Raw genomic sequence first — 23,933 nt, 5'->3', positions numbered from 1 at the left:
TACTCCTCATGGAGACCATTACTTGTGGAAGCAGCTTTACAGCTCTACCTCTCGAAGTTCTCATGAGATACAGCCATGGGAATGGGGTGCTAAGGAGAGTATGGAAGTCAAAGTCATTGGACTTGAAGCTAAGAAATTTAGGTTATAGTTCTGGATAGGTTTTTCACATTCACAATGAAGTTATCCAGGCTGATATTACTATAACTTGTAAACAAGCAATACGATTTGGTTTTCACTTTGTCACCAGATCGTATTTGACACCTGTGGAATCTCTCTCCAGTTCCCGTCGCCACTGCCTAAGTTTACCCTTTTACACTTTACTCTGAATTACCACACTAACTTTTCCTTACATCCAGACCCACTGGTGAAACATTACCCATACAAGATGTAATAATTCAACAAGTATGTACTGAGTCAACACATCGGGTGCTGTACTAAGGGCTGGAGCTTTAGTAGTGATATACATCCTTCACTCTTCTAGAAGAGACTACCAACTAATGATCAACTGTGGTTAATGTTTAAATTAAGCCCACAGACCCTAAAGGGGTATGAGGATAAAATTTAGGAGTTAAGAGTAGGCCTTAGACAGGTACCTGCTTCCCCATTCCTTCCCAGCCTATATTGTTCTCAAGGGTTGGCATAATGCTGGGTGAGCCATGGGGAACAGCATTTGATGTTAGCAAACAAGTAAAGTTCACTATCACTCGTTTCTTGTCAAAATCATTCCTGCTTAACAGAAAAAATTAACACTGGCACAAAACTGAATTGGTAAATAAAACCGTCATACTACTTATAGCAACTCATCACCTTCCCTTCTTCCTTCAGATTCCAGATTTGAGATCCAAAGACAAATAGTTCTCCTGAAGTTCTGGCCCGTCAATTCATCACCTGGCATGAAATACTCCAGTCAGAGGACTCAGATAACATACACAAGGCTTCATACTTGACTGAGCAGTAAGGGGTTAATGAAATTCCATTCAAGTGTTTGAACACAAAATAGACTTTTAAAAATTGTTAAGTACCTTGGGACAGAATGAAATCAGAAATCATGTTACTTTCTTTTCTTAGTTGGAAGTACTGGGAATTGAGCCTGGGATCTCCTCCTGCATGCTAGGCATGTGCTCTACCCCATCCACCATGTTGCACTTTCTTAATGCTATAGCCTAATGGCTGGCAGTAAGCAAACAAATTCCTTAATGAATCTTCAACTTCTAGAAGTGACATACAAAGATTTTTTGAGAGAGTAAGAATAAAAATAGAAGGGTTTTTGAAAATTTTAAGTTTTATCCTAAAGTTAAGAACTATACTACTTATCAGTCATAATGATGCCTCTGGCATGCTCCAGAGAAAGGACAATAAGTTTAATTTTTTTAAAGTACAGAAGGTTCACACATACCTCCCAATGTGGAAAAATCTAGGGCTATGAGGAAACTGTATTCCCTCAACAGGACCAGAACCTAAGTTATACTTCTGAAACATAACAAAACAGAGCTGAATACTAAATGCTGTTATGCCCACAGCTCCTAGAAAGTAGGATTTTCCAGTTGCAGCATTTCAAGAAAATGGTTTTGAGTATCACTTGCAACAGTCATATACTTAAACGGAGGAAGGAAAAAAGGTTGTTTTCCCTTCTAAATCCCCACAATACCCTATGTATATCTATTACTACACTTTCCAAGATTTTTGTTTAATGTTTGTCTGGAGGCCTAGCCTGTGACGTAAGCTCCCTGAGCACAGCAATTACCTGAAGGCTTAATCTTTGTATCCTCCCAGCACTTTAACACTGCCTGTAACACAGATCCTTAATGTCTGACATCAAGTACTGAAATACAAAGCATTTCTATGCTATGACAAATACACAAAAGCTGGAGGAAATAAAAACTGCCAAAATGCAGAAGCTCAAAGATTTAGAGGAGGACAACACATTAAGTTTTATTTCAAACAAATCACAACACTTTCTTTTCCAACTGTTGCAAAGTGCGTCTACAATTTTCTATTACAGATCCATTTTTAAAAGGTTTCCTGTGACATTACAGCAAGCCTCTTTTTTTTCAGAGGAATATTCCCAAATTCTTCCTCAAGTAAAAATAAAAACTCCATTCCAGTAAATGGCAATACATGAAATTACAGTAAACCAGACACTTAAAAGGATAGCCAAGAAGTCTTCCAACAGTTTATTAGAAAGAATGTAGACATTAAAAAAAAAATCCCCACTGTCATGAACAATAAATTGAGGTTCTCAGCCCAGGTACAAGCTGAATCCAAAAGAAAGAAAGAAAAAAAAATCCAATAGTGTATGAACATTTTTTTCACTCATTTGCCATACTGACAGTGCAAATACAAATTTGGTCTTAATGTACAGACTCTCAAGCAACAATGTACAGCCTTTCTTTGTCCTCCATGCTAAGAGATGTAAAAGTTTAAGGGTCAAACAATACCAAATGTACAGGCTTCAAAACCATCTAAGTTAGGGCATTCACTAGTTTTAGCTAAGATACATCTGGAACACTGACAAGTGATCACTTACATACAATAACGTAAAGTAAATTCTTTGAAAAATAAAACTTTAGTGGAACAATCCTGAAGGATATACCAGAGGAACAACAGGTTACCAGTTTAAGGTATCAACCAATTTGTTTCAGCCACTGAGTCCATGTTCTAAAATCTAAAATTTAGTTACTTTCCCCAAGCCAAGAACTTCCTACCATGTCAGTATCTTCTATGTTATGAAGTAAAGGAGACTTAAGTGAAATGTTTTTATTTATTTATCACAACTGCTGTTTCAATTGCCTAGGACCTCAACAGCATCATAGAAGTCTGGGAAATGTTCATGCATAAGGTTATTGCCTTAGCTGACCTAAAATTGCCCCATACAATGGTACATATCAACCCTTAGTGAAGCCTTTAAAAAAAAACAAACAGGTTGAAAAATGGGTTAAAGAAGGCAAATTCAGCATCTGCCTTTAGAGCTATCAACTCAGGAATTCTCTCACTTATGAAATCTTGCAGAGAAGTTTTCTTCCTTTCTCAAAATCCAGCGATGACAACATTCCTTACTCCAGATCTGGCATTTCTGAAAGGATTTTTAAAAGATCAGTATAAATTACAAGGGAATAATCTAATAACTTGAAGTCTTATAATAGGAAAGAGCAGACAAGAGAATTGTTTCTTTCAAAAATTTGAATCTCAATTCATTCAAATTTCTGCTTTGGCTATACTAGCAGTCATAAAGAAAATAATCATGTGTCTTCCAAGACTTGTAAAGAAGTTAAACTTCTCTATTTGGAGAGTTTGGTCTTTGATGTGAAATATCACTGTGTAAACATACTTTTTACAAAGATACTTACTTTCATCATCACTGTCTTGTGAATCCTGCAGAAAGGGAAATTTAAGAAGTTACCAAGTTGATCAAATATTCCTCTGCTAACTGAGCAGTTTGCCTTAAAAAGCTGAAGTATTTTTGACTAAAGTAGCAAAGATATGTGGTTATATCAGTCTTACAAATTTATCAATGGACTTAAGAACAGGTTTACTTAAGACAAACAGATGTATTGCCAAGGATCTATCTTTCTATAAGATGTGCGCCTTTCGGTGGGAATTGAGCCCATCCTTTAAATCCTTTCCTATCAACCAGACTGAATCTTGGTATAAAATGGTTTCTCTTCTCTCTTGGCATTCAATGGAAGAGGAAAATGGCTCAATATGAAGACCGCTGGCATAACAGAAGACAATCAACTCTAATCCTAGCTGTTGAATCATCATACAAATTGCACTGAACAACCTTCTTAAAGATGTTAACAGGATGCCAGGTGGGGAAATGCTGAGAATAATCATCTAGTATATCCTTCTTTAAATTCACAACATCCGTTTACTCTAGGTCTCTCTGACCAATTCTGCTGTAAAACCTGTTCAACTTTCTTTGTCCAAATAATTCCTAAACTAACTCTTAATTAAAGGCATATAATGTCTCTATACAGTAATTATTTTGAATTATAAATCTAGGCCCTTTAAGAACGGTCCATGGGACACCTGTTTCTTAGAAGGTACCCATCCCTTAAAAATGGGCACATTAAAAAAATTACTTCTCCCTGCAATATTTTTTTGGGGGAAAAAAAAGTGGCAAAAAAAAGCAATCTTGAGTCTACGTAAAACAACCTGTAAATACATTGTTTCTTACTATTTAAGTAAACATAGAAAAGAATTTATAGACTTACATCATCTGCTCCATCTACTTCTGGTAAATCTACATCCTCATCACCACCCATGTTGTTCATCATCTATTTGAAGTGTAAAAATTAGTTTTAAAAATTATGTTAAATTAAGCCCTAATTATTAGGTTGCACGCTCCAGAATAAACCTTAAGTCTGCCATAGATTTCCACCAATTGAAAAAAGTCAAATTAAATATTAGGTATCTTCCTTTCTAGAAAAGATAAGGTTATAGGTAATTAAAATCCTGGCAACTTGTAGGGATGTTAAGAGTAAATTCTCACTGAAGAAAAGTGAAGTTATTAAAATTCATACAAGGTATCTAGGTATGATGTAAAAATTAAACACCAAAATTCTGAATAGCAGTTACCGTTGGTGAAAAGGAAAAGAATGGGATTTATAGTTGTAAAGTTCCATTATCTTGAACTAACTGGCAGGTGTATTATAGTATTCTCATTTTAGTTCTAAATATTGTAAAGAACCGATAAGTAATTTAAAATAAAGTCCTTTGGGCTGACTAGTTTGTATAAAAGACGTGAATATTAAATCAAAGGATAAACAGCAGTAACTAAGTTACAAACAGAAAACAAACATAATCCTTGAAAGAGAAGGTACAGACTGTGGAAAATACCTTTGTGTACTTACAATAAACTGAGAACAGAGCATACTTACATAAAGAATTTCCCATCTTTAGTTGTTTCTCATCATAAAGCAAGCAGTGCATTATTTAAAGAGGTACAAATAACCAGACTAAATAACTATTAATAGGTGGGGAATTCAAAAATACATGCTTACCTAGACCTCTGAATTAGAAGGGGCCTTAAAAAGAAAGCTACTCAAGGGAGGTGGGGTAATAGCATGTGCTTGGCATGCAAAAGGTCCTGGGTTCAATCCCCAGCGCCTCCGTTTAAGGGGAAAAAAGTAAATAAATTACATTAAAAAGATACCTACTCAAATCTGTCGGTATAAAAATTCTGGTGGGGGAGGGAGGGTATAGCTCAGTGGTTGAGTGCATGCTTAGCATGTATGAGCTCCTAGGTTCAGCCCCAGTACCTCCATTAAAAAATAAATAAAAAATAAGTAAATAAAACTAAATTACCCCCTCAAAAAAGTATTAAAAATTAAAAAAGAGTAGTTCACAGAAGAGTATTTAAGAAAAATTCTGGGCAGAGGGGAGGGTATAGTTCAAGTGGTAGACCACACGCACGAGGTCCTAGGTTCAATCTCCAGTACCTCTTCTAAAAATAAATTAAGTAAATCTAATTACCTCCCCTCCCAAAAAAAAATTTAAAAAGAAAAAAAATTCTAGGCAATCTACTTTTGAATAATTTGAATAACTAGTAAAGAGTTTCTCTACACCTGAAAACACTACTGAATACTGGTTAAGTTTCTTTGAGCAGGAAAAAAATGCTCAAAATGTGCCAAGTACAATGCCCTAGGTCCTGAGAAGCAATGGCAAAAGACAGAACTGAATACGTCCAAGAGCTATTTAGGAAGTAAAAACAATACAAACAAAGATAGTAGTTAATATTATATTGGATAGAGAGAGGCAGTGAAAGAGAACAGTGTTAGTAAGTTGTGACTTGCATAGCTGGGTAAATGGTGGCACCAATTACTACAGGTAAGGAGTAGCACAATTTAGGAGAATCACATGAATATCCTATCTCCCTTCTCTCTTTTGAAATCAAGGTGCCAGAGCCACATGAGGATAGATGTCAAGTAAGAAGCTGCATAGATGACACTGGAAACTTACTCCTTTTAACTCTTTGTTTTCAAAGAATATAAAAGTATACAGTCAATTAAAATTTCAAATCACAATGAGAAACAGATTTCACAGACTTATCTTCTATTTACAGTCTAATGTTCTCTTTCCTGAATAGCTTTACTGTAGCACATTTGAGAAGATCTTGTCTATCTAAAAGAAAGCAATGATTTTTTTTCCTTTGGCCATGGCAACATGTATTTCAGTAACATTGTGTAAAAACAAGCTTCTTAAAACCCTGTTCTTGATTTTGTAACCAAAATAGCCCTACATTTAATAATAAGCTATAGTTAAAACATCTAATGAAATAAAACAAATAAAATATTCCTATAGACCATTCATTGTACACATGTTACCATGATTCTTGTGTATATTTATATTACATGGCTCTAAAATGCAAGCCAATTACTATATTCATACTCCTTATAAAACAAAATCTGTTCCAATGCTAGAAAAACTAGCTGTGTTGCACTGACTATATGGTTTATTTTTTGTCTTTATGCATCAACTTTAGAACTTAACACTAATTTTTAAAAATTCATAGAATGTTAAATGACTACTGTTAAGATCTTCCTTGGTTTTACTGCAGAATGGTCTTACAGTAAAACAATGCATAGCTTAAATTTATCACTAGGTTTTTAAAACCAAATTAAATTGACTACACAAAAATTTACTGGGAGGGAGGTGGAAGAATGAATTTAAAAGAACTTACCTCAGAGAAACGATCAAAATTAGACATGTCTTCATCTGAATCATCTTCCCAGTCTTTCCAATTATTGAAGTCCACACTAAGCCAATTAAGCTATAGATCAATACAAATAACCACCCTATGATTAGGTTATCCTGTACTCTTTGGCCTGTATCTTAAGGCTACATTTTCTGAACTGTGAGTTCATACCGACTAGTGAGGCATGGAATTAGCACAAAAAAATACACTAGAAAAATTAGCGTGAAGTAAAATGAAGTACTGATAAATATAGTTTCACGAAGCTTCTTCCTCGGCTGTTAAAAGCGCAACTTGATTAATGTATTATTATTATTTTTTAATGGCACGAAGATGTGCTCAGATCTGACACCTGAATAATTTATACTTCTAAGCAAAGTCTGACTCTTGAATGCAGAAGATTCTGCATCAATTACTGACTGATCTTATTCTGACCACACCTGGTATTAAGTTAATGACAATAAATCTTAAAATAGAGAAAAATATGCAGAACACAGGGCCATAATATTAATAGCACCTAGATATGAAACAAGAACACTATTACTCCTTACACTAAACAAATGTTTTTAATATACTTTTTAAAATGAAAGTTTCAGGTATACAACATTGTATCTGTAACCACCACAAAGTGATCATCTTCCAAATTCACTTACTGTCACCATGCAATTGACCTCCCATAACTCCTTTCACTCATCCCTCCAGGCCCTCCCCTTTGGTAACCACCAATGTGCTCCCCGTCTCTATGAGCCTGTTTTAGTTTTGTTTGTTCATTTGCTACATTATTTAAAATTAGATTTGTATTTTTCCTTTTGACTTATTTCACTTGGCATGTTACCCTCAAGGTCCATCCATGTTGTCGAGAATGGCAAGATTTCTCTTCTAACGGCTGAGTAGGATTCCACTGAATACATACACCACAGCTTATGCATTACCCATCAATGGATATTTTGGTTATTATAAATAGTGCTGCAATGAACATACGGGTGGTATGTATCTTTCCCAATTAGTGTTCTCATATTCTTCAGATAAATACCCAGAAGTCGAATAGCTGGATATGGTAGTTCTATTATTAATTTTTTGAGGAATCTCTATACCGTTTTCCATAATGGCTACACTAATTTACAATCCCAACATCAGTGTACTAGGGTTTTTTCTCCACATCCTCTTCAACATTTGTCATTTCTTGTCTTTTTGATATTAGCCATTCTAAGAGATATAAGGAGATTATCTCATTATGGTTTTCATTTGTATTTCCCTAATAATTAGTAACGTTGAACATCTTTTCATGTGCCTCCTGCATATTTGTATGTCTTCTTTGGAAAAATGTCTATTCAGATCCTTTGCCCGTTTTTTAACTGGGTTGTTCTGCTGTTGAGTTGTATGAATTCTTTATATATTTTGGGTATTAACCTCTTATCAGATACATAATTTGCAAATATATTCTCCCATTCAGTACGTTGTCTCTTCCTTTTGTTGACTGTTTCTTTTGCTGGGCAGAAACTTTTTAGTTTGATGTAAATGTACTTTTTATTACTTAAACATATTAAACTTTCAAACAAAGAAAAAGAAACCTACCTTTGCCCTTTCTTTTGTTAACCTTGGCCATGACTGGCCAGATTCTCCTTTTCGTAAACAACATAAAATTGATCTGTCCGTTCTTTTATGCTTGGAATCCTAAAAACAAAAACAAGCACCATCACAGCATTTCTCTCTCTGATATCACTACAGGATGCAAAGGAGCTTGTTACTCATTATTTGTCACTTCTCCTAATTTCTTTCTCTACACTTTCTCTAAACCCTGAAACACCCCCCAGACTACTAAGGATTTCATAAGTTATCCAACTGCAAAAAACAAAAAACAAACAAAAAAAAACCACAAGGCGAATAAAGCCTTAAAAAAATAATGTTTTAAAAAAGAGAATACGGCCCTGAGTCAAGACAGTGATAACAAGAATAAAAAGAATACATTTGGTGGGGAGGAATGGTAGAGTGCGTGCTTAGCATGCATGAGATTTGGGGTTCAATCCACAGTACTTCCTCTAAAAATAAATAAGTAAACAAATATAATTCCCTCCCCCTATCCCCGAAAAGAAAGAAAAAAAAATGCAGAAAAGCAGAAGGGGAAAATAATGCAAAACACTTAATACCTAATTAGCCTCTGAACTGTTAAGAAAATTGGGATTAAAGCATGACTACTTACATTTGGATCAATACAGTGAAAAAGATCAATTTCATTTAAATGTTTAAAATTATCACTTCCTCCAAGACAACTGTATAAAAAAAAAGGGAAAAATAGTCTCTTCAAAGAGGTAAAGATTAACAATAACTTCAGTGAAAACACAAAACAAGTAAGCCAAAGTTATTCAAGCTGTTTGAAACAAGCTTTTTACCCAGTAATGTAAAATGGTAATTTACCTGAATGTAAGTTTGGATTTTTCAAAATTTACATTAACATCTTTACTGTCTTCAACACAAAATTCAATGAAGACGTAGTCCCTTCGGTCGTACCACTTTGCAGAAGCAGGCTGCCTACAAAGAGATAAAATTAGACAAAGGTAAGCTGGAATTCACTAACTGAATATTTACATAAACCTCCAAAGTTTAGCATGTAAGTAACCTATTTCTGTACTCCCTCAGAACACTGATTATTTTGAGGCAGTTTATCACAATTTTAAATGGAAACTACATTTTTACCCTAATAGCTGCATTCAAGTTAAAACATGATACATTTTCATCATAGGAAGGATTTTTTAAAAATGAAAAATGCTCAATAATCATTTAGGTAGCCCTGTCAAAACCTATGTGCTACTCCTTTAGAGCCATGCTCCTAAAATTCAACTTAACAGAACTTAAAAAACCAAGAAAGGACTAATGGCACCATTAACTGAAATACAGCATTCAACATTTCTACTTACAATGCTAGGAACTGAGGGAAGAATTAAAAAGTATGAGAAATGGCAGTATTTGTCCTCAAAAAAGTTCTCGCCTACAGCTGACTACATAAGAAACTTTTATGATTCTAAACAACGACATTAGGTAAAGAATTAAACTTCTTTACAGCCTCATCTTTTAATCTATATCTGCATCCCATATTCACTATACTAGAAGCAACCTGGAATAGTTGCTTTTTCCTTATTATTCATCAGCTCCTGTCCCCTGTAACAGACTCCTGTCTTCTTCAGTGTCACCTGCCCATATTTCTATCCATCCACTGAAATTATGTTTTAGATATAGCTAAAAATCCACTAGAAGCAAATATGGTCAAATACGGTTGGTTAACAGGCAATAAAGATTGTATGCGGTAAATACTTAAAAATTTTTCTTTGTCATCTTTAAGACTTGTTAGATTAATATTTACACATGCATAAAAATTCCAAGGAGAATAACATACACACAAATTAACAGCATTTGCCTCTAAAGAATGAGTCAGAAAGATGACAGAAAAGAAGTAGAACCACATCACTCAACTGTTTCAATTATTTTTTAAAAATAAGCGTGTGCTGCTTGTCTAAAAATCAAAGTTATTGGCTATACAGGAATTCTTTGTATTTTTTGCAACTTTTCTGTAAACTTAAAACTTCAAAATAAAATTTTAAAAAATTAGTTCAAACACTACTAAGTCACTGAAAGGAACTGTTTTGTTTTTGAGCTCTGAAATTCCCAACTCTAAGGAGTACAGTTTCAAGTTCCAAAGTTGCAGCCAAATGCTCATTAACATTTTTACACAACTGATAAACTTGACTAGTCACACTCTACCCTAGAACACTGATATCAGATCTTTAGTTAAAAATTATAGATGGCAATTTCCAAAGCCTAAATACTAACAATCAGCAAGAGTAAAAGCTATTTCTTTAGGCATCTACTGGCAGATTTAAAAGGTAGAGGACTATATTCAGTATCTTGTAGTAACTTATGGTGAAAGAGAATATGAAAAGAAATGTATGTATGTTCATGTATGACTGAACCATTAAGCTGTACATAAGAAACTGACATTGTAAACTGACTATAATAAAAAATGTATATATACAAAAATTTTAAAAAGGGACAGGGAGGGGGACATTTTAAAATGCCTTTAAAAAAACATCTAACCTAAGGAGGACTAAGAGTCACAACTTCTAATGTTAAGTTATGTTAATATATAGCTAATAAACAATTAAGGAGTTTTATGAACAGGTCAGGTCCCAATATGCCAAACATTATTTCTAGTTCATTTTCTTGCCAAAAACAGTATTCTCAATGCAGTAACATGTTCAGTCTTTAACTTAATATATAGTTAAAACTTTAGCAGGGGAGGGTATAGCTTAGTGGTAGAACACATGCCTAGCAAGCACAAGGTCCTGGGTTCAATCCCCAGTACCTCCATATAAATAAATAAATAAAACTTAATTACCCCCCCAAAATGTATGCAATGCTGCTGTATGTCAATTATACCTCAATAAACTGGAAAGGAAAAAAAATTTTTTTTAATTTGAAAATTTATGAACCTTGGCATTTAAAGTTAAGTAAACAGATCTCTTAAAAAGCACGAACAATAAAAATATAGGTCAATGAACACTCCAGTGCCAAAATACTATTTATTTCCAACTAAAAGGGAATAAATTCCTATAGTGAAATGGTTGACCTCAGCCTCAAAGTGGAAAATATAACTGAGCTCAAGACATCCCTAGTGCAAATGAAGGTATTAAAAATCATGAGATCAGTCAAAACAGGAGGCAACAACTAGGGTCTCCCTCTCCTTGACCAAGGACAACCTGAGCACCAGAAAGAATAACTGCAAACTGATCCAAGCACACTGAATAAAATAAACAATCTGAGTTTATGTTGATTAAAAATATAATACAAACGACCCACAACTCTAGATCAATGGAAGAGAGTATAGTTTCAATTCTTTACAAACAGGCAATTAAAGAGAAAGAATTAGGCATTTATCCTTCTTTCCTTTTATGAGTCTTTATTCATAATTAAACAGGACCAGTTTATGAAGGAAACTTCTTTACAGAATTCCAGCTTTGGTGTGGAATAAAATGTGAGGAGCAAAAATTTTAAAAATCACTATTTTGCAACCTTTACACTGATTTGGCAGTGTTCACCAATGGATGGGACCATTAACAATGATTAGATGAACAGTAGATAAAAACTTAGGATCTTAGCATCATTAAAAATGGGACAACTAGACATTCAGCTACTGATTTGATCAACACGATGTATTTCACAGTAAACTTAATTCCAGTCCACAGGAAATATGAAGAAAGAAACAAGTTAAATGACACCACAAGAGACAATTCATAATATTTTTTTTAACTCAATGGCATAAAGAAGAGGGAAGACTGTTCTAGATTAAGAAAGACATAAGAGTTATCAAACAAGTGCAATGTGTAAATGTGCTCTGCCTCTTGATTCAAGCAAACTGAACATAAAGAACACTAATATTCCCACAACCAAAAAGAAGAAAAAAAAAATACAGAAATTGTAAAGACCTGGATATGGACAGATTATTAGATGACATGTAAACTATTAGCTTTGCTGAGTGTGAAGGGCATTGTTTTTATGGGAAAAAAGTCCATTCACGATGAAAATAAAATTACATGGGGTTTGCTTTAAATTAAGGAAAAAAAGAATAGATAAAGCAATGTGGCAAATGTGGATAGACAAAGCAAAAAAGTTTGCTAAGTGTTTAATCTGGAAGATGAGTAGATGGGGATTATATTCATAATTCTTCTATAAAATAATATTACATGGTTTTTGCATGGAATACTTTCTTCCTTTAGAGCAACCCAGTCTAACTGTAAAATTGCATTATTAAAAAATTTAAAAAGCCAAAAAAAATCAATCTCTTCCATTCAATTAAGACACAAGAAAACAAAGAATGCAATACCCACAGCTCAAAAAATCTGGCTATGACTGTCTACTTGTCATTTATTCTAAAGTTTTAGAAGAATGATTTATTTTTTTATTTAGTTTGGAGGGGGGATTAGGTTTATGTATTTCTTTATTTTTATAGGAGGTACTGGGGATTGAACCCAGGACCTCATGTATGCTGAGCATGTGCTCTATCACTTGGGCTATATAAACTCTCCCCTTATTCTAAAGTTTTAGAAATTGTTTTTCTGGTAAATAAGAGTTGCCTTTTGCCAAAGGTATCCAGATTGCAGATGTTCCTTATTTTAAAGAACCATGTCTGGGGTTTTCTTCAAAATAAAATCCATTGGGAAGAAAGGGGTGGGTAGATAAAACAAGAATGATCCTGGACTGATCATGCTGAAGTAGGATAATGGGTTCGTGAGGATTCATTGTAGTATTCTTCAAACCTTTCCTGTTTGGGGGAAAAAAAAGTGTGTGTGTGTGTGTGTGTGTATAAAGAAAAAATATATATTAAAAGCTAAAAATAATCTGATTAATAAGAGGATTCTTCTCCCAATATGTTTACAAAAAGCTACTTAAATACTCTGGTAAACATGCTTTTGTAGCCACATTTAACAACATAACCTGAAGATATTTAACAATACTGTTTACAGTTTGTTAAAGTCAAGCTGCATATTAAGAACCTATAGTAAGAGAGGGGCAACATATGGTGACCTAATTATTACATTGGTTCTATCAGAAACCAAGTATATAAGCACTTCAGTTTCTGTTCATATCAAGGACACTGGAACCAGGGGAGAATCTTTTTTTCGTTGAATTTACATTAAGTAATCTAAACTTGTATCACTGTTAGGGGCTGAATCATGTCCCAAATTTATATTGAAGTTCTAAACCTCCCAATACCTCAGAATGTGTATTTGGAAAGAGGGTCTTTAAAAAGATAAGGTAAAATGAGGCCTTAGGGTAGGCAATGACTGGCATCCTTATAAGAGATTATTAGGAGTTACAGAGGGAAGATCCTGTGAAGAGGCCACAGAAGAAAGTCATTTGCAAGCCAGGCAGAGTGTCCTCAGAAGAAATCAACTGTTCTGATACCTGGATCTCAGACTATCACCCCCCAGAACAGTGAGGAAATAATTTCTACTGTTTAAATCACCCACTCTGATACTTTGTTATAGTAACCCTAGCAAACTAATAAAATCAGATAATAAAAACAAAATTAAATGATCCAAACCAGGGGTTGGCCCAGGAGCCAAAAATGGTTTTTATATTTTTATAGAGTTACAAGAACAAGAATGTGCGAAAGAGGTATTTGTGGCCTGTAAAGCCTAATATTTACTAGGTGACCCTGATCTAAACCATCAAGAATAAAAGGGGGGACCTCTATGCTTAACTTAAACCAGAAATAAACACATATATTCACTCATTTGAAAGGGAAATTCAATGTGATGAAATCCCTTTTTGTCTTCCATGAGAATCACAACACTTCTTTTTCTCCTATTAACCCAAAGAAAGGTTGATTTAGCTTATCTCTAGCTTATACAAACACCAGCAAAATCCCTAACTACTGTGCAAATCTGTTAATTCATTTTAACAGTAACATACCTATAGATGAAAAAACTTTTTCCACCTCTGCACATGTTACATGAATAAGCCACCACTTAAAGCAAAGTAATACCCAAAAAACCCACACAGTGGGATAGTCTAAGTTCTTCTGACAAACACTTCCAAGCTCAACATTACGGCCATGTCAATTCAAGCAACTAAATTTTGCATAACCTAAATCTCTCCTCTGTAGTTTTGATTAAAACTTCATTGTCTTAAAAGGGCAGAGTAAAAATCACATTTGTTTCCAAATACCATTTTTAATATGCTAGAATCTGGTGTGTTCTACTTTTAACTTATAGAAAATTACAATCACCCTTTACTTTAAAAACTGTATGCACCAGTACAGTGATCTGAAATGCACGCCCCCTAAAATTCTTATGTTGAAATCCTAATACTCAACGTGACGGTATTAGAAGGCGGGATCTTTAAGAGGTGCTTAGGTCATGAGGGTAGAACCCTCATGAATGAAATTCATGCCTTATTAAAAGAAGCTCCGAGAGGGTGGATGGGTAGAGCTCAGTGGTAGAACACACACTTAGCATGTGTGAGGTCCTGGGTTCAATCCTCAGTACCTCTGACTTAAATAAAAAAAAAAAAAAAAAAAAAAAAAGAGGGGGGACACCAGAGAGACCTCCAAGCCCCCTCCCACTGCAGTGAGGACACAGCAAGAAGCTATAAAACAGGAAATGGGACCTTTCACCAGAAGGTGACCATGTTGGTGTCTAAATCTTGGACTTCCAACAGTGGGCAAACAATTTTTGCTGTTGATAAGCTACCCAGTCTGTGATATTTTGTTGTAAACAGATGAAGACAACCAGTAAAGCTAAATGGAAAAAAATGTGCTAAGGAACATTTCCCAATTATTGCAACTTTTCGGATAGTTTACTATGTGCAAGGCAGACTGAACAATAAAAGACAATTAGAACACTTAAAGCCTTTTATGAATTAGTGGACAGGCACATCATACATAACCTGAGGTAAGTTCAAAAAACTTAAGGTTGAAAACCAAGTTAGGTCTAGGTCATAGATGTTCCTGGAGACAGTAGAAAAGAGTTTAGTCTGTAACTGGGTAGTTAAAAAAATGTTAATTGCACCATCACCCCTTTAGAACTTTGTAAATCTTGAGAGGAAAAAAAAATTTATTTGTAATAGAATTCTATAGCGCATGACTTATCTCTATAACCAAAACTATGGTCAAAGTGCCAACATTTTCATTTTCTCTTTCTGTCAGAATTTCCAATGTTCAAGTTTTAGTAAATAGTTACTCTGGACCATTACATAGAAAACATAAAAAATTGTGAGATCTGTATGGGAGAATTCAGCAAAACAAAAAATTCTAAGTATTCAACTGGGAGGCCTACAAATCTTAGTTAATACCATAATAACTCAAATTTGGCTCCCTGAAATGTATGACTTAGATCAACCTCATGGGATATATACATACATGCTTGTCTGATAGAATCACACACAATTTCATAACACTTTGGCCTATATCCCATCCAAAATTGTTTATCTGTCATGATAGTGTCCAATCAGATTGGTTTCTTTAATAAAAAGTTTTTACCATACACAAATGTGACAAATCACTGGTAATATCTAAATTCTTACTCTAAATCACTGGAAAAAAATTAGCATACTATCATTTGGTCACAAAATACTAGGCTCTTCAATACACGAGACAAATGTACTGGAGGAAATAACAATAACGACCTTTTAATAAAAATGCTTATTTATTTTTTTAGAGGGGAGACAATTAGATTTTTAAAATTTTTTTGTTTCTTTGAGGGGAGAGGCAATTAAGTATACTCATTTATTTTTAGAGGAGGCACTGGGGATTGAACCTAGGACCTGACACATGCTAAGCATGCACTCTACCACTGAATCCCCCCCAACCAAAATGCTCTACTTTTGTAAAAAGTATATAAGGAACTGTAAAACGTGATATAAAGATGTGCTAATTGACAACAATCTTTATGATAAAATAGACAAATACTTTTAAGCCTATTAAATTTTCAACTAATGGACTCATACAGAAATTAATCAAATAGAAAAAAGTTGGGGGAGGACATAGCTCAAGTGGTTAGAGCACATGCTTAGCATGCACAAGGTCCTGGGTTCAATCCCTGGTAACCCCTCCAAAAAATAAATAAGAAAAAAGTGAAAGAAGGATTAATTTTTCACTGAAAAGCCAACTTCTTTAGATTTTTTTTAAAAACTGGAGGGGGAAGGGTAGAATCTGTTAATGGGGAGTCTGCGATAATCATCTAAGAAAGTTAAGAAAAAGATGAGTCTGACCAAAACATAACCAATAAGCTAAATATTTCTAAAATAAACATTTCCAAAATAAAGGACTCACAAACAAGTCAAATGTACTTTGAAGGTATATACTGATTTTGTGGTCCCTCTTTTCCAGATTTCCCAAAATACAGCAAAGCCTCAATTAACAGAGTCTAAAAATCAGACATTTGATTTATAGATGACTCTCAGAAACTATCTTTCAACTACTGACCACCAACCTACTTTTTAATCTGTATGACATAGTTGAATCTGACTGAAGATGTGATACAGCACAAGACCAACAGTAGAAGACCCCAGTTAGTCCCAGCCCTCACCATCAAGCACCTCAAACAGCACAGTTGCATAGCTAAATTAGATTTAGAGTTTGAATGTTATTCAATAAACAAATATTTATGGAATATCGTGCCAGAATTGTTCTGGAGATACAGCAGTCAACAGAACAGGTAAAACTCTTTGCCCTTAAGAAGCTTACATTCAAGTTGGATGAAATTTAGACCAAAAATCATCTAAGAAATATGGGGGTAAAGGGATCTGATCCATTACTGGCTATGCTTTATCTTTCTTAACATATAAATATGTTATACATCACAAAATAATGTTCTTCCATTGTTAGTACTTCGAAAGAATTCATTTATATATTTAAATTTATAAAGATACATTATATTACGTTATTGTATTCTGTAATAGTATACAACCTCACTTTCTTTATTCAGAAGTAATGATATTCCCCTTATGAGTTTATTTTTTAGTATTTTTGGTGGTTCTTATCATTATTATCATTTTTTAATGGAGGTACTGGGGATTGAACCTGGGACCCTGTGCATGCTAAGCACTACACTCTACCACTAAGCTACACCATTCCCCACTATGAGTTTATTTTTTAATGGAGAATCTTTTGAATTGAAAGATCACTTTGAATTCTAAGACAGAACAACAGTAATCAGAAGACTAGCTTTTTACTAGAGCTTAATAATGGAGTAAGCATCCTCTATGTTTAGGAATAAGCTAAACATTTCCAGTTAAATGGAAAGCTTCTTAAAGACTAGATTCACTAATCTTTTATACATCTGAGAATATTTTTAAATATCAAGGATTATAGAAGAAAAAGAAAACTCATTAAAATCAAGGGGAAAAAAGTCAGCAGTGAAAAAAGATGTTATGAAAGTTCAGAGTAATTGATTTTTTAAAACTAAGTTTGTCAACTGGTCTGTCATCTGCAAAAGACAATTGAGAATCTGGTAAATCTATTTCAGTTCGTACTATGTGAGGAATGATACGGAAACATGAAAATTCTGCTAAAAAAGAAAATAGTAGTTCTGATTTCACAGACTGAGCAATTTTTCCTTGTTAAGCATTATCAAAGGCCCTGCTGGTAAATGTCTAAAGCCAAACTCTCTCTCACACATATTCTTTGCTCAGAGAAATCCGTATGTAAAACTTTCTGGAAAGGTGATCTGAATATATATGCAAGTCCAGTGATTCCCAAATTACACTACATGGCAAGGTGAATCAGAGGACTATGGAGGATGGCTGCCACAGGATATTTCAAATCTGAGAGGAATTCAGTGATACTCAACTTCAGTCAAGACAGTAAGTGGTTCAGTTTCAACAGCCGACTGTACTATATCCCTCTCCACTAATTTCATCTTTGCAAAACTGGATTTTCAGTGGTTGCTATGGTTGCTATAATTAAGAAAAAGAGACACCCACAAAAAAATCAATGGGGAACAGGAAATGAGATGGAAGTATCCAATCAATTTCAAGGTATAAAGTTATACAGTGCCCAAAAGGCATACACCTTCCATTACTAACTGCGGTTATACAAGAAACTACATTTTTCTTCCAATTTGTATGTACTAGCTTTTCAAAGAGCTAACAGGCTATTAGGACAAAATACTAAAAGTTGTTTGAACCCAACTATCTAATAAATGGAACTGCTAGGCTACTCCTTTTGGCCTAGCAGCACCATTTAGGAAAAAAAAAAAAAAGCAACAAAACCCCAAAACGCTAAGACACCAAGGGATGAATTAAGAATGTCTGTGAACCTCTGTGCCAGTTCCTTCCTTTGGTACTTCCCACTCTGAAATAGTAAAGATGAAAGCTGTTCTTAAAGATACTACTACCCCATACCAAACTTACTGCCTTTTTTCAAGCAACTCTATAACCTTCTCACATTCCTACTTTTGTGCACACATCCTTTTAAGATACCTAAAGCAGATAAAATAATTCTCTTCATACAAATAAGACTCAAACAAGGTCACTCACTCATTGCCTCCAATACAGACAAATTTCAGAGCCTTGGGACTTAACGTATGTAAAAATGTGGCACAAGTTTTAACAAAAACAGTTTAGGGTAGATAATAAAGCTGAACTACAGACATTTACTTAGAATTAAAAGGACCACCTGGAATAGCATTCTCGCTTTTTGTAAAGTGGAAAAAATAAGCCTTCTGTCATAAATTCTGGGTTCCAACCTCTTTTGGGACAGCCCTTTATACTAATTAGCAGTGCCGTGAATTCTTATTTGAAAAGCTAGATCCGGGAATGCAATGTTAAAAATTTTAAAAACACCTCTCTGTGACTTAGATCCTTCCAGCACAGAAAGATAATTGAGCATGCTGAGTTGGAAAGGGCCCTGACATAAACACTTTTTAGCAATAAAGTGTGGCTACATGAGATCAACTATTGCACGGAAAAGCCACAACAGCACATTTTGTGTGGCTTTGGAGTACAACAACGGGTGAGGGCATACTGCTCAAGGTAACGTTTAAAGTAATTGCCATCTTCCCAGAAAACGAAAAGTTCAAAAGTGTCCTGGGGAAGTCAGCCTCAATTTAAAATTTACCATTGCAATAAAAAAAAGTTATATCAAAAAAAATTTTTAAACATATAAAAATAAAATCTATCATTGCCGATCTACACAGTAAAATAATAAAAAGTTTGTTAAAACACTTTGTGTTTCTGTAGTAAAATACACTAGATGCAGCAATTCTCAATTTAAGAACTCAGATAAAACATGATTATAAGAGTTTCAGAGCTAAGCTGATTCTAAACAGTTGGTATTGCAGATATTTTTCCTGAAAAGCGACAATCACTAACCACCTAAGACCCCAAAATAATATAGCCTCTAGAAGATTTTAAATCTGAGAAAGTACAGTTAAACTGGACAATCTTAATTAACAATAATACATACTGGTCTGCACTCAAGTGATTTGTCATTTCCAGTCTCTACTGCCTTCTAGTTAAAGTCTAACTGAGCATAGAAAAAAAGAAAAAAGAAAATCCAGTTGCCAGGTTACAAAATCAACACTGAACAAAAGCTATCATTAGTTACTTTTCCTTAACTTATAGAAATTAACCATAAATTGTATGGTCATAATTTGTTTCAGAGGTTAAAGACCGATGATTTTACTCTGGGGACTCAGTCCTATAAAGCTGCATGATGGCAAAGCAAGTAAGATTTTAATCAAGCTAGAGATAGTCACAGTATATTTCTGGACAATTTATTAATTTAAGTACAAGATACCAGAAAGAATGACTTCAAATACCTCAAAACTAAATAAAACATTTCACTTTATACCTACTGTTAATAGGTTCAACTTAAAATTAGAACCAACTACAATAATTAAAAAAAAAAAGGCAAAGCAGCACCCCCTGAAGGGGACTTGGACAGCTCTTGAGAGGTCCTAAAATCTCAGCTTTCTCTAAAGCAGCTGAGAGATTGAGAGCTTTCATGCAAACTACTGGACAAAAGTTTAAAAACTTAAGAGAAATTTATCTAGGAAATCACTACTAAAGAACAATGAAATGATTAAAAAAAAAAAAAAGGCTCTTAAATCCTTAAGATGTCCAGCAATGATGTCTCCACATCTAAAATAAGGTCTATAGCCGATCAATAAAACCATCAGCCAGATTCTTCCTAGGACTGGATGACCCATTAAGTCTTTTCCAACTCAAATAACTGACTCATAACATTCATCCTGTAAATTCATTCAAGTTATTAATAAGACCCCCTAAAGAATTTGCAAGGCGGTATATATTGAATGTTTTAAAGGGAATGAGAGAGAGAATTTGAAAGTAGCATTCCTCTAATTATACTCCTTTCTAGAATACTACTAACACTTCTCATCTGAGTTCTTTATCTATTTCACATAACTTAGTATTTCTTACCTATTAAACTATTTTATATGACCTCCGTTAAGTGTTTCTATTTCAAACCATATTAAACATGCAATTTCTTCGTGAAAGACACTTTGGCTACATTAATCCATTAAAAGTTGGTAATGCTTTTTCTGAGGATTCATTTCCTCCTCATAGATGCTGTAACACTGACAATCATTTTACATTATTTGGAATAGTTTTCAAAAGGAAAAAAGCAAAAACACAAGCTATTAAACACAGATTAAAATCTATTAGATACTTTTTTGGGGGGGAATCCTCTCAAAATTCTAGTATGTCATTTTACAGTAATACATGCTGCTTCTCCACCATCAACTGACTGTAATATATCCTTTACTTTCCACTTACGACTTCTAGGCCAATATACTCACCGCAAATTTCCTTATTTCATTTAGTAAACCCTTGAAAGTGCACTACTTTTTAAAGGAATAAAAATTGTTCCCCTCGCCTGGGCGGTCGCAGGGTGGGGAAAAAACTGTTTCCCTCAATTGCTCTTCATATTTAACGTTTAAGGAGCACTTAGTACCAAGAAACGATAAAACCAGCAGTTCTCACATCGGAAAAGGTAAAGCTTTTCCTAAGAATGAAAAGCCTGGAATTGGCAGTGCCAAAAATTCTTCGGTTAAAATCACCAGGATTTTTGTTTATCATACAAAAGTAAGACTGCTAAAAAAAAAATCTGTAGTTACCTCCACGTAAATTTAAGGCAACAAGAAGGCAATCCCACACCTGTTCGATCCTTAAGATAGAATAATGAAATCTCGCCTAAAGTTTAATACAAACACAAAAAATATCCACAAGTATCTTTCCACTCCAACACGTGCAGAACTCCCTGCTCTATCAACGGTAACTCCCCGCTGCCAAGGACACCGCTGAGTTTTGGCAACCTTCACTCCTTTCGAGAGACTGGAGTTAGGAGAAAGCCTAGAAAGACCCATACTCAAGAAATCACGACACCCTGGAGGGAAGTAAGTTGCAGTGACACTATGGCCTCCCTCCAGTTGCCTAGCAGTACCTGTCGCTCGCGGTGGCGGGCCGCGTGGTGCTCTCCCGAGTAGCACCAGCAGCCTGTGGTAGCACCTACCTCAGGTGCATTTGGCCCCGGGCCTGTTCCCAGCATCACAGAGCGGCCGGAGTTGCGGCCCACGAGGGTCCACGCCTCCAGGGCGACCGCATGGCGGAAAGCTCACGGGAGATTAAGGCCTACGGCTAAGTTACGGAGAGTTAGGAGCAACCCGCACTGCCGAGGTGGGGAAAGTGGGATTTCCCGCACGGGGAAGCCGAGGGACGGTTTAGAGGTGGGGGAAGCAGCTATCTGGAGGAAAAATGTCCTCCACCCGCCAACGGTAACCGGAACAAGGACACCGGACCTCCCACCCCCAGGCAAGAACGATTACCACCGAGAGGGAAAAGCAGAGGGGGCCGCAAGAGGGGGAGGGGAGGGAACGGCTTCCCGGCAACCCCCTCCGCGCGGCCTCGGCCTCCCTCCCGGACGATCTTTCTTCGGCGGGGTGTCGCACTCACATCGTGAACGGGGCAGGGGGACGGGCGAACGGGTGGGCGGGCCTCTCCGGCGGCAGCTGCTGGGCAGTCGACTCCTCTCCGGTGGCGACTCCGGCGTCTTCTCCCCGGTCGCGGCCTCTTCTCGCTTCCCTCAAGCGACGGCGGCGGCGGCGGGCTGGACCTGGGTCCCCAGAATGCACCGCGCGGGGAGCGCGACTCCTCCGGTCGGGGAGAAGAGGAAAGTGTAGGAAAAGGGGCGCGAGGACGGAGAATGAACGTGCGTGCGTGCGAGCGAGGGGTGGTGAGGCCGGGCGGCGGCTGGTGACGCAGCAAAATGCCCGGGCCCCGCCGCCGCGCGTGCGCACTCTTTGTTTTCGGGCCCCTGCGCGGCTTTCTAGAGATATCTACGGAAAGGGCGGGGCCTCCCAGCTCTTTCGCGATCCTTCCCGGCTCTGGCCCCGCCCTACGTCCGCTGCCTCCCGCCCAACTGGTTCCCGCCGCTCCTCCCGCGCTACCCCCCTCGCGGTGGAAAACCGTTGGCAACTCAACCGGCCGGCCACGCGCCCTGGGCGATCTCCCCCAGAAACGGCTGGGCTGACTGCGGTAGGAAGGCTGAGGCGGAGAAGCACGGAGTCCGGAGGCTTGAAAAGTGAAATGGGGGATCGGTTACTCAGGAGGGAGTAAAGCGGCCCACTGAGCAAACATTCCACCGCAAAAAAAATGGGAAAAGCCTCTGCTGGTGATATTTATGGAAAAGGGCTAAGTTCGAAACCAAGGCCTGGGTCCACCCCGCCATTTTTCTGAGGTTGGCTACCCTGTTCGGGGCAGCGGAAATTTGAGGTCTTTGATCGAGGAGGAACGTTTACCATTTGGGGCCGTCATTGGCACCTGCTTTGAGGTATTAGTGTTGTAGGTGAGACAGGAAGGTTATTAGATCCTAGGTTTGCGGTAATGGAGAGGCTAGGACACTCAGTGTTTCCGGGCACATCAAATGTGGAGGGGGCTCCCCATTTTTTCCTCACTGTTGTCTGTCGAACTGCCGCTTTGAGCAAGGCAATGGGTTAGGCTCTAATGCGGGGTAGTAACCAAGAGGAAAACAGTACCTGTCTCTTCTGGAGGGTGACTTAACTGTGGAGTAAGGGAGAAGCACGCCAGTGCACCGCGCATTAGAACACAAAGGAGGTTTAAGGAAAGTGCCCTAAGGTGTTTTGGAAAAAGTATTTGGGGGCTTCATATTCAGCATAAAGGACTTAGTGTCCATGATGTGCAAGGCAGATGTTGGGGACTATAGACATTGGACGCTATGCTCAAATCCCTTTAAAGGGGGAGGTTAAACCCCAGCTCTCAAACACTGATTCAAAGGCGCCTACTGGGAAAACAAAGCATGGTACAAAACCCACGATATTTGAGTCCTATAATGGAAGTACAGAAAGTAATGAGAGCATAAAAGGAGGAGAGGTGGTTATTGGCTGGAATGATTAGGACGGGCCTTGTTAAGAAAAATTACTCAAAACATGGAAATAAGGCAAGGAGTGGAGAGATGACCTTCAGTTCATACTGGGACATGGTTAAACTTGTCTGCCCAAGGATGATTCTCTAGAGAAGCTACCTGTGTTTGACTTTGCTACTTAATGATTAGAGCTCGAACATTGTGAAATTACTTAAGTTGTAGATTTCTGACTGACAGAAAAGCTAGTCCCAAAGTTATGATTTTATCGCCCTATAGGGCACTAACCAGTTTTGTTTAACCTGCAATCTTACGCTCATTATTCTTATTTTAATGCCTATA

The 23,933-nt window shown here is 36.5% G+C and overlaps 1 protein-coding gene across 2 annotated transcripts; it reads right to left on the bottom strand.

The window, feature by feature from the left end:
* Nucleotides 1–1,906: 1,906 nt before the first annotated feature.
* Nucleotides 1,907–22,507, bottom strand: PTGES3 (prostaglandin E synthase 3). 2 transcript variants are annotated; one of them, XM_032493060.1, is made up of 8 exons: nt 22,166–22,507; nt 9,110–9,223; nt 8,895–8,964; nt 8,270–8,368; nt 6,683–6,772; nt 4,215–4,277; nt 3,348–3,372; nt 1,907–3,073 (listed from the first exon to the last, which is right to left on the bottom strand). In XM_032493060.1, coding segments are annotated over exons 1-8 (483 nt in total). In that variant the 5' UTR covers nt 22,168–22,507; the 3' UTR covers nt 1,907–3,053. The 2 variants fall into 2 exon arrangements, with proteins under 2 accessions (XP_032348951.1, XP_014410682.1); XM_014555196.2 differs by lacking the exon at nt 22,166–22,507 and adding an exon at nt 21,726–21,751.
* Nucleotides 22,508–23,933: the final 1,426 nt, after the last annotated feature.

This window comes from Camelus ferus, chromosome 12, assembly GCF_009834535.1.
Source record: "Camelus ferus isolate YT-003-E chromosome 12, BCGSAC_Cfer_1.0, whole genome shotgun sequence".
NCBI classification, from domain to species: domain Eukaryota; kingdom Metazoa; phylum Chordata; class Mammalia; order Artiodactyla; family Camelidae; genus Camelus; species Camelus ferus.
The sequence above is the reverse complement of the archived record's forward strand: the minus strand, read 5'-3'. Positions and strand labels throughout refer to the sequence as shown.